Here is an 11,353-nt window from a genome sequence, read left to right as displayed (position 1 = left end):
AGCCCTTCTCCTAGATAAAGTACAGGTGTCCCCCCCTCCCCGACCCCCCACCCCCCGCGGATCATCCCAGGTGGTCTCACCCACTTTGGGAAACCCTGGGTCAGAGCACGTATTGCAGGATCGCAACGTTTCCCTTTGCACCCTGGCATTGCTCTCTACTAGCTGTGTGATCTTCGGCAGATCACTGACTTTCTCCAAGCCTCAGTTTTCCCACGTGATAGGATGGGTACGCATCTATTTGGTTGTTGTCAGAATTAAAAGCACCTGAAACAGTATCCAGAACACCTTCATGGCACGGTGGGCTAAGCAATGGAGCACTCACTGGTAGGTTGTAGTTCAAAGCCACCAGCCACACCACAGGAGAAAGAGGAGGCTGTTTGCACCCACAAAGATTCCATCTTGGAAACCCACAGCGGCAGCAGTTCTGCTCTGTCCTATAGTCGCTAGGAGTCAGAATTGACCCGCTGGCAGTGGCTTGGTCTTGGTGTACGACGGTCTCCGACGTGAACAATGAAAGCTATTGCTGCTAGAATCTTACTGTTGGTGGCACTGTCCAGTTCTTCCGATCACCCTCCAGTCCTCACAGCTGTTCCTGGGCTGGAGCCCATGGTTCCAGCCCCGGTGTCAGTCCCTCTCGTGGAGGGCCTTGCTCTCTTTCCCTGCCCCTCTATTCCACCAAGCATGATGTCCTTCTCCAGGGACGGGTCTCTCCTGAGGACACGCCCAAAGTATGTGAGACGAACCTTCTGGCTGTATTTCTTCCAAGAAAGATCTGTTTGTTCTCCTAGCAGTCCATGGCCCTTCCAAGCTTCTCCGCCAGCGTCATCATTCAAAGGCATCCGTTTTTCTTTACCTTACTTGGTCACCGCCCAACTTCCACGTGCATAGGAGGTGATTGAAGATGCCGTGGCTTGGGCCAGGCCCACCTCAGTCCTCCAAGTAGCATCCTTGCTTCTGAACACTTTAAAAACCTAAGAACTGTCACAGTAGGATGCTTGTGCTATTCATTAGGGAGCCCTGGTGGCGCAGTGGGTAAGATTGGGCTGCTAACTGCAAGGTCAGCTGGGCAGGAGAAAGACAAGCCTTCTTACGCCCGTAATGGGTTCCCATCTTAGACACCCACAGGAATAGCTCTATTCTGTCCTGAGGGGTCGCTGTGAGTTGGAATCAACATGATGACGGTGACTTTGGTGTTTTGTGTTGTTTATTGAGAACCTTTCTGCAGTTTGAAGCTCTGTAGGGGAAGCAGGAAGCCTGTGTTTCTACAGACCCAGCCAGCTCTGTGGGAAAAGTGTTACACTCACAAGCAGCCATCTTTTGTGAGTTCGAGACCCTCCTCTGCCAGGAGGACCCTTCCTCTCGTACGTGGCCCCTCCTGAGCCCCAGGTGAGCTCAGAGAAGGCTGCGGACCTTGGCCAACAGTGATCGCTTTAAGGACAGTGGTTTAGCCCACAAGTCAACACACCATCCCTTACGGCGAAAGACAGAACAGGATTCCAGCTCCGCCGTGGCTTCTTAGGCCCTCTCTGGCCCACCTGGCTCAGCCCGACCCCCGCCCTCCGCCCTCCCACAGGTGTCCGAGACCTGCGACACAGTGTTCGTGGCCGGCAAGGAGAGCCGGGGGGCACTGGGGGTTCGGGTGGACTTCTGGTGGCGCCGGCTGCGGGCCTCCCTGCGGCTGACCGTGTGGGCCCCGCTCCTGCCCCTGCGCATCGAGCTGACCGACACCACCCTGGAGCAAGTCCGTGGCTGGAGGGTCCCTGGCCCGCCTGAGGGGTGAGTGGAGGCCTTGGGGGACTTCGTGCGCAGCCGTGGACCTCACGTGGGCTTGACCCATCCCCCAGTTGCCTGAAGCTCCTTCTCGCCTACCCCTGCCCCTCACCACCCAGCCTCTGACCAGTCTTGGAAACTGCCAACCTCCAAGCTCTCTTTTGCCATCCGGCGGTTCTACGTGCACCATCCCCCGCGCCCACCACCACTAGCCAAGGCTTTTTTTCTTTTCTGTTCACTGGTCCCGGGGTGGTGGAAATGGGCATGGACTGGACTGCGTGCCTACAGTTGATTCGGACCCAGCCCCATGGTGCAGCAGCAGAAATGCCTGGCAATCTGCCTTCTTAGAGATGGCAGCCCGCTGTGGCACAGTTCGGTGCTGTCCTAGCGGGGTGGCCATGTGTCGGAATGGACTACACAGCACTGGTTTGGGCTTGCAGTATGCTGCCCACCACTAGATCCCCAATATCCAAGGAGCTACCTTGTGGGGCTGATGTTGAATGAACCTGTGGCTCTCAGAGCAGAAGGGGCGGGTCAAGCCATCCATCCCCAGGTACCCTTTATGAGTGTCGGTGGTCTCCATAGGAGCCGGAGGAGGGCATCAGCACCTCCAGGTGCACAGGGCTGACCCTGCTAGGTGTGCCTGGTTGAAGGACGAGAGTCCAGAGCCTGTTGGTGGGCAGGGCGTGTGCGCTGGAGGTGTGTGTGTGTGGTGTGGGGTGGTGGCGCTCCGAGGGCTCCGGTAGTGGGCGGGGCCATGCTTACACCACACCCCTCTTAGGGTCCAGGAGCCTGAGGCTGCAGCAGGCAGTGCCACAGAAGAGGCTGAACGGCGCGCCCGAGGGTGCCGCCTACAGTACCAGCGGGCCGGCGTGCGCTTCCTCGCCCCCTTTGCGGCCCACCCGCTGGACGGCGGCCGCCGCCTCACCCACCTGCTCGGCCCGGACTGGCTACTGGACGTGTCCCACCTTGTGGCGCCCCACGCCCGAGTGCAGGACCCGCACATAGCCACGCTGGAGGGAGGCCACGTCCTGGTGGGCCGAGAGCCTGGTGTCACCTCCATCGAGGTAGGTGGGTGGGGGCGCTGGAGGGAAGCAGACTGTAGGGGGCCCCGAATGCTTGGGTATAATGAGGCAAGCAGGAGGGGCTGAGGGAGAAACATGCAGCCTAGGTTTGTGCCGAGCTGACTGGAGGTTGCATGAGAGTAGGGGATGTGGGTCCCCAGTATGTAGGGTTGGGTGAGAGCTGGTAAGGCCTGCCCCTTAGGGATGGGGCTGTAACTGAGTTACATTTAGACCCGTAGTTGGAGTATGAAGGATGGGGAGCTGGGAATGACCCCCTCCCCTCCCCACTCCCCCGCAGGTGTCTTCTCCGCTGTCTGACTCCATCCTGGGAGAGCAGGCCCTGGCTGTGACGGACGACAAGGTCTCGGTGCTGGAGCTGCGAGTGCAGCCCGTGATGGGCATATCGCTGGCCCTGAGCCGGGGCACCACCCACCCTGGGGAGGTCACAGCCACGTGCCGGGCACAGTCAGCCCTTCCTGCCCCCAAGCAGGTGATGGCTGGGGGTCAGGGGGAGGAGGACGACATGTCCCGTTGGAGGGTGAGGACAGAAGGGGTTGGGGGGGGAAGGGAGGATCCCTAGAGTTTTCCAAATGAGGACTTAGTTGCCTGTGCAGTCGTGAGCTCTCCATGGCCGGAGGTAATCAAGCTGGCTGGCTGGAGCGTGGCAGTGGGAGGCCGACTAGATGGCTCTCCGTGGTTGACGCCAGTCCTCTCTCTCCCTGTGTTGTGTTCACCTGCCCATCTCTCTGTTTCCCCTCCGGTCTGCTGCGTGTGGCCTGTCTCTGTGGGAGTGGTCTCTCTGTGCATGCGTGCGTGCCCTTGCGTGTCTCTGCCTGTGTCCGTGTGTCCCACAGGAAGTGGCCCTCTCCCTCTGGCTGTCCTTCTCGGACCACACGCTGGCCCCCGCCGAGCTGTACGACCGCCGTGACCTGGGACTGTCCATCTCGGCTGAGGAGCCCAGCGCCATCTTGCCGGCCGAGGAGCGGGGTGCCCAGCTCGGGGTGGTGGTGAGTGGGGCGGGCGCTGAGGGGCTGCCCCTGCATGTGGCTCTGCACCCAGCCGAGCCCTGCCGCCGTGGCCGCCACCGAGTGCCCCTGGCCTCTGGTACTGCCTGGCTGGGGCCCCCTCCAGCCCCCACCCCAGCCGCTGCCCTCCCATCCAGCCCCGCCTGGAACCCAGTGGCCACAGAGGCCAGCCTGGGTGGTAGACAGCGAGCATTGGGTGGTGGGGAGGACAGCAGGGGAGTGAGGGGCAAGTTTGAGCGGGCAGAGGAGGAGGCTGAGGCCAGAGAAGAGGAGGAGGGGGAAGAAGAGGAGGAGGAGATGGTGCCCGCCCCTCAGCGGGTCACTGACCTCGAGCTGGGCATGTACGCTCTGCTGGGCATCTTCTGCCTGGCCATCCTCATCTTCCTGGTCAACGGTGTGGTCTTCGTGCTGCGTTACCAGCGCAAGGAGCCTCCGGACAGCGCTGGCGACACCGCCTCCCCGCAGCCCCACAACTGGGTCTGGCTGGGCACTGACCAGGAGGAGCTGAGCCGCCAGCTGGACCGGCGGTCCCCTGGCCTGGCCAAGGGGGAGGGGGGCTGCCCCTGTGAGAGCGGGGGCGGAGGGGAGGCCCCAGCCCCGGCCTCTGACGCCACCAGCACGCTGGCCCGGAAGGAGGCTGGCGGGCGGCGGAAGCGCGTGGAGTTTGTGACCTTTGCACCAGCGCCCCCCGCCCAATTGCCCGAGGAGCCTGTGGGCGCCCCTGCGGTGCAGTCCATCCTGGTGGCGGGCGAGGAGGACATCCGCTGGGTGTGTGAGGACATGGGGCTGAAGGACCCCGAGGAGCTGCGTACCTACATGGAAAGGATCCGAGGCAGCTCCTGACCCAGCCCCACGCCCACTGGGCAGCAAGGCTCGGCCCCAGAGCACCCCCGGCATGCCTCGCCTGCTCTGGTGCCTGTGACCCATGTCCCCTGCCTGGCCCCGCAACACAAGGACACCCATCCAGGCCCCCTGTGCCCTGTCCCTTGTCCCAGACCATGGTGTGAGGAAGGGCTCATGTCCCTTATTTATGGGAACCATTTCATTCCGTGGTGGATACAGAATAAAGCCAGAAGGGAATCGTAGTCATGTCAGTGGCTGTCTCTTGTGCCCAGCAGAGTCGGGGTGGGGGCATGGTCAGCCCCTGTCCCTGCTAGCCTGGTGTTGGGAGGTGGGGTTCTGGACCACCCGCTCATAGCGGTGAGAAATCCAGAGGAATAAGAGGGCCGTGGCAGCCTGGATCCCGGCCAGCAGGAAGAAGTAGAGGTCCATCCGGCAATTGTTGATGTTCCCTGGGGAAGGAGGGGTTGGCAATGGGGTCAGGGCAGGGGTCCACTGCCTCCCAGCCCCATGGGAAGTGGACAGGGTTTGGAGGTCCTGGGCAGATACCCTTGTAGAGCCTGGCTGCCTGGAGCATCTCTAGTGACAGCTACAGCTCCCCTTTTCCCTAGCTATTCCTGGGGGGGCGTCCTTGAAACACAGATCCAGCCAGCGTTCACTGGCTCACGCTCGGGCCACACTACATCTGCGAAGTAGGACTGCCTGTGATTCGGACACCAGTCCTGCTATTCTGTAAGCATCTCCAACAGGCTTCCTGCCTCGGCTGCGCTTGTCAATGTGCCCAGAGGAATTGACTTCTGTGCTGGGTCCTCGGTCCCCACCATGAGTCATTTCTGCACATCAGCTATAGGCCGCCCGCAGATGTTCGTCAGCCTTCTGGCTTTCTGGAGCCGATCCTTGACAGCCTGGGGAATTTCTTCTTTGTTTTTGAGGAGCGAGGCGATGGCTGAGTGCACACGCCTAAGTGGTGAGCAGTCACCAACCCCAGTTTTCCTACCTTTGTGCTGTTCAGTGAGGAGCCCTGGGAGCATAGTGGTTACAATGCAGTTGGCTGCTAACTGCAAGGTCAGCCGTTCAAAACCACCAGCTGCTCCATAGGAGAAAGGTGCTCTCTACTCCTGTAACGAGGTGCAGTCTCAGAAACCCACAGAGGCAGTTCTCCGGGGTCCTCCAGGGTCGCTGTAAGTTGTTATCGACTGGATGGCAGTGAGTGGGTTTTTCTGGGGGGGAAGCTTCTGTTTCACTTCCAAACCGATTCTTCCCCATTGTCTCCCGTTGCTGTTCTTGCCAGCACTGGTTCTACCATGTTTGGGAGCCACGCGATGCACTTGACAGTAATGTGTGCCAAGGAATCACTCACAGTGCCGGAGCACTGGATGTGCAGCACCTGAGACTGGGCGCCGCTGCCTTCGCTGCACTTTTTAGATAGGACAGCACATACAGAAGTCAGTAACAGAGGGGTCTATGATGATGATGGCGATAGCAAAGGGCCCCGGTGGCATCGTGGTTGGGTGTTGGTATGCTAACCCCAAGGTCAGCAGTTTGAATCCACCAGCTGCTCCCCAGGAGAAGGATGAAGCTTTCTACTCCTGTAAAGAGTGACAGTCTTGGAAACTCACAGGGGCCACTCTACCCTGTCCTGTAGGGTCGCTAGGAGTCAGAATGGACTCGATGGGTGTGGCGTAGTTGAGTCTCAGGGAGATACATGGTAAGCCTTGGTGGAGTCATGGGTTATGCATTACACTGCTAACTCCAAGGTCAGTAGTTCGAGCCCACGAGCCGCTCCAAGGGAGAAAGTTGAGGCTTTCTGCTCCCATAAAGATTACCGTCTTGGAAATCCAGAGGGGCAGTTCTCAGTCCTGCCAGCTCGCTCTTAGGTGGATTCGGCTTGGTGGCAGTGAGAGAACCCCCTTCACATGGGAGAATGACGAGACCATCTGCTCTCAGAAAGATCTGTTCTCAGAAACCCCCAAGGGCAGTTCTGCATGGTCCTCTCAGGTCCACTGTGAGTCAGCATCAACCCGGTGGCAGTGAGAGCGAGGGAGACCACCAGGTGTGTGTCTCACAGGCTGCACGTGTGGTAGTCTGTCCCTGGCCATGTAGCCACTCTGTGCACAAGAGGCGTGAGGCATCTGTCTTGGATGCAGGAAGCTGTAACGTTCGCCACCTCTCCTCCAGTCTGGACTTCTGAATCTATTAGAGCCTTATAGGACCATGGATGTGGCCCAAATGGACGTTATGTGATACCTGACCATGTTGCAGGGCCCAGCTGGACCCTGCAGCCACAAGGATCGCCTTTCAGAAGCAAGATGGGCCTCGGAGACCCACTGTGTTTGGGGCGCCCTCTCTGGCAGTTGGGGAGGGAGGTCAGGCTGTGGCTTAGTGGCCACGGGTGGGCTGGGATGGTGCTCTCCCAGCCCACCCCCCCACCTTGTTCTGCACTCAGCCCTGGCCACCTCCTCTCGTAGCCCCCCTCCACCCGTGTCCCCCTCCAGGGAGGCCCCACACTCACCAAAGTCCTCTGGGCAATGCAGCCAGCCCCTCGGCAGGGTCAGCAGGGCCACCAGGCCGGAGCCCAGCAGTGAGCCCACCCCGGACAAGCAGAAGAAGATGCCCATGACGGCCCCCTTCATGGCCCGGGGGGCCTCTGAGTAGGCGAACTCGAGGCCTGCAGAGAGGGAGGGGCTGAGGAGCGGGGAGACAGGCAGCTGGGTCCATCCAGTCACCCGGATCTCCATCCTGGCCTCCCTGTATGGCCATCCACTCCTGTGGCAGCGACAACGTGTGCACCAGTCACACCAAGTTGAACATCACCTGGCTGTTTGGCACGATGCCCCCAGAACACTCTGCCACCCCCCACCCACCTCCTCCAGGGTTCCCAGTTCGGTAAATGCACCACCCTGTCCCTCACCTCCTGCCCCCTGCCCACCTTCAAAGCCACCAAATCATTTTGATTCAACCTAAGATGCCCATCTGAGGGTAAGCTCTCCTCTCTGTCCCTGCTGTCCCAGACAGACCCCAGCCCTGCTCCTTTCCTGCCGGGCCCCTGTCCATCTTCCCAAAGCTGCTGCCCAGGGCTCACTCAGCCACATGGGCCTCAGGTGCGGTCCCATCCTTGTCCAAAAAAGCCGTAAGGAGGAGGGTGTCCTATTGCTCTCATGAGAAATCCCAACATCAGGCTGAACCCCTGAGCCTCATGTGAACTCCTGTGCCTCCTGGCACCCCAGCTGTGTGGGGTTTCCCTTCTCCCACCCAGCCACACTTTCCACCAGGCTTCCCACCAGCCTCGGCACACGCACGATGCCAGGCCTTGGTGTCTGTGTTGAAGTCGGGCCCCCTGCCGGTAAGCTCCTGCCTTACTTGCTGAGTTCGCCCTCCTCCAGAGCCCAGTTCAAGGGCCTTCCCACCTCCCACCAGAGGGTTACCCCAACACTCCGAGCCCTCCTGAAGCAGCTGGGTTCCTGATGGCAGGACTGTCGGCCCCCCTGGACACTGAGTGCATGCGTCAAGTCCCCACAGAGCCTGGGCCCAGGGCTGCAGTGCAGTGAGCCCGGTTCCTCTGCTGGTTGTAGAACCTGCAGCAGTTTTACCTGCAGGGTACATGCAAGCCCACCTGAAGTCTAAGACAGGGGGCAGCCACTGTGCAGACACAAAGTCGGGAGCAGGGCACTGGGCAGGGGCACGAGGAGGTGCAGAGCTGGTGCAAAGGTGTCATTGCGCCTGCACGCTCCCAGGGCACACTGCTGTGCTGGGCACACAGTGGGTGTTAACAGATGCCCGCTGCACAGAGCAGCCCAGCCCTCAAACAGCGCCTTGCTCCCTGATGACGAGCCCCCAGCGGCTGTGCCCATCCAGGCCCAGCCAATCACTGGCGGGGGAGCAGGAGGGGACCCAGGATACCTGGGATGCTGGCGAAAATCTCACTGATGCCGATGAGCAGGTACTGGGGGATCTGCCAGCCGATGGACAGTGGCGCAGCATAGTACGTGTCCTGGCCAATCTGCTGGGGCACCGTCTCATTGTGGTGGATGTACTGTAAGCGCTCCATCTCCAGGATGCCTGAAGGGGGCAGAGAGGAGGTGCTGCTGCAGCTGAGCCCACCCCATCCCGCTGAGCCCACTGCAGGACACACGCTGGGGGTGGGGTGGGGTGCAGGGACCTCATAAAGTAGCCAGTGATCGAAGGGGCAGTAGGGAAGGAAAAGAATACTGACCCGGGGAGGGGTCAGAAGTTGAGTTCTTGTACAACTGCTGTAAAAAGCAATATGGCGCCACCTCAGCTGGGAAGGGAAACCCCACACGAGACGCTGAAGAAGTACCAGCCAGGACACGGACAGACCCATACATCCCAGCACTGCTCACACAGCAAGAAGCTGGAAACAGCCCCAGTGCCCATCAGTAGAAGAAAGGGTAAAGAAACATTGGTACATGCAGACAATGGAATACTATGCATCCCCGAAAAGCAATGATGAAACACCAAGTACCTCGTTTCTGGGGAGGACCTGGAGAGCATCAGTTCTGTGAAGTCAGTCAAGCCCCAAAGGACCAATATCATATGAGAGCAGTACTATAAGGCTAAACACCAATACCAAGACCGACATGCCAAAGGAAATGGGCTTTGGAGGTTCCCAAGGGAGGGAGAGCATGGTAGGGAAGATGACAACAGACTAGGAGGTTGGCAGGTATTGACTTGGGTGAGAGGGAGATTCCTTGAAGGAGAGAAATCAGAGGAGAAGGGTGGGTTAGGAAGGAGGATGTCAGTGAGTGGTTTGAATGCAGAGCCGATGGTATGAAATGTAAATGCCCCCTCGAATTCACCATAAAACATTCTTTTATCAAAAAACCAAAGAGTTCCAATTCAACTCTTCCCCCTTTTGCTTCGGGTGCCAGGAAGCTCAGAGTTGTGTTTTGTGCTCAATGATAATGAATACACAGCCCTTTGAGAACCAGCCAGCTAGCAGTCAACTCTCGCAAATGGAATGAAGAAATGGAAAGTTCGGCCAAGCCACCAGTCCAGAGTCACGAAGCTTGGTCAGTGGTCAAGGCTGGATTTGGGCCCTGGTGTGTTCAGTTTCAAGGGAGCCCTTGTGATATAGTGGCTTTCGCATCAAGCTGCTAACCTCAAGGTCAGCAGTTCAAAACCACCAGCTGCTCTGCAGAACAAAGACTTTTCTATTCCCATACAGAATTATAATCTCAGAAACCCACAGGAGCAGTCTACCCTGTCCTTGGGTGCTCTAGGAGTCAGATGGCTGTGAGTTTGGGTTTTGGATTGGTGTCTGATCTCAAAGCTGGCCAGTGACACTGTGACACTCCATGCCTCCTCTACTGCAATGCATGGTTGGAAAGAACTTTGGGGAGGCTGAATTTAGGACAAGACCCAAAATGGAGTAGGGGCTCTCGCTGTAACTGGTAGCCTCGAAACGCTTAGAGCAGTGGTTCTCAACCTTCCTAATGCCATGGCCCTTTAATACAGTGCCTCCACTCAAGTACTCTCTCAATGCAAGAACACTTTCTTCTATGAAACTGACATTCCATGATGCATACCTTCCCAACAAGATCGCTGAAATCAAATGTGTACATAAGCAAGTGTGATGAAGAAAGTTGATGGTGCCCGGCTATCACAAGACCTGGGGTCTTAAAGGCTTGAAGGTAAACAAGCAGCCATCTAGCCCAGAAGCAACAAAACCCACATGGAAGAAGCACACCTGTCTGTGGGATCAAGAGGTATCGAAGGGATCAGGTATCAAGCATCAAAGAATAAAAAATCATCATTGTGTGCTCACCTTCCCCTACGGACACTGAAGACAAATGTGTGCATAAGCAAGTGTGGTGAAGAAGGCTGTTGGTGCCCGGCTATCGAAGGATAGGGCGCCTGGGGTCTTAAAGGCTTGAAGGTAAACAATTGTCTATGTAGCCCAGAAACAACAAAGCCCACATGGAAGAAGCACACCAGCCTGTGTGATCACGAGGTGTCGAAGGGATCAGGTATCAAGCACCAAAGAGCAAAAAAATCATATCATCCTGAATGAGGGGGAGTGTGGGGTGGGGACCCAAGGTCCATCTGTAGGCAACTGGATATCCCTTTGCAAAGGGGTCACGGGGAGGAGACGAGTCAGTCAAGGTACAGTGTAGCATCAATGAAACACACAACATTCCTCTAGTTCTTAAATGCTTCCTCCCCCCCACTATCATGATCCCAATTCTACCTGGCAAACCTGGCTAGGCCAGAGGATGTTTACTGGTGCAGAGAGGAACTGGAAACACAGGCAATCCAGGACAGATGAACCCCTCAGGACCAGTGGTGAGAGTAGCAATACTGGGAGGGTGGATGGAGGGAAGGTGGGGTAGAATGGGGGAACCGATTACATATAACCCCCTCCCTGGGGGATGGACAACAGAAAAGTGGGTGAAGGGAGACATCAGGCAGTGTAAGATATGATAAAATTATAATAATTCATAAATTTATAAATAATAATTTATAAATTATCAAGGGTTCATGAGGAAGGAGAGAATGGGGAGGGAGGGAAAAAAATAAGCTGATACCAAGGGCTCAAGCAGAAAGCAAATGTTTTGAGAATGATGAGGGCAACAAATGTACAAATGCCCTTGACACAATGAAGTGTGATAAGAGTTGTATGCGTCCCCAATAAAA

The 11,353-nt window shown here is 57.6% G+C and overlaps 2 protein-coding genes across 2 annotated transcripts in view; one reads left to right on the top strand and one right to left on the bottom strand.

Moving 5' to 3' along the window:
* The window catches only part of TMEM132A (transmembrane protein 132A), a 15,748-nt gene extending 10,804 nt beyond the window's left edge, over positions 1–4,944 (top strand). Inside the window, exons 8-11 of the mRNA XM_004714931.2 lie at positions 1,574–1,776; positions 2,552–2,837; positions 3,133–3,324; positions 3,689–4,944. Coding sequence (XP_004714988.1) covers positions 1,574–1,776; positions 2,552–2,837; positions 3,133–3,324; positions 3,689–4,702 — 1,695 coding nt within the window. The 3' untranslated portion in view covers positions 4,703–4,944. The remainder of the gene's footprint in view (positions 1–1,573; positions 1,777–2,551; positions 2,838–3,132; positions 3,325–3,688) is intronic.
* Positions 4,864–11,353, bottom strand: part of SLC15A3 (solute carrier family 15 member 3) — a gene marked incomplete at its 5' end in the record, with an annotated part of 19,940 nt that continues 13,450 nt past the window's right edge. Inside the window, 3 exons of the mRNA XM_004715037.2 lie at positions 4,864–5,151; positions 7,212–7,367; positions 8,600–8,758. Of these exons, the coding sequence (XP_004715094.1) occupies positions 4,997–5,151; positions 7,212–7,367; positions 8,600–8,758 (470 nt within the window). The remainder of the gene's footprint in view (positions 5,152–7,211; positions 7,368–8,599; positions 8,759–11,353) is intronic.

This window comes from Echinops telfairi, unplaced genomic scaffold, assembly GCF_000313985.2.
Source record: "Echinops telfairi isolate 266 unplaced genomic scaffold, ASM31398v2 ScPeMD7_7416;HRSCAF=8454, whole genome shotgun sequence".
In the NCBI taxonomy this organism is placed as follows: domain Eukaryota; kingdom Metazoa; phylum Chordata; class Mammalia; order Afrosoricida; family Tenrecidae; genus Echinops; species Echinops telfairi.
The sequence above is the reverse complement of the archived record's forward strand: the minus strand, read 5'-3'. Positions and strand labels throughout refer to the sequence as shown.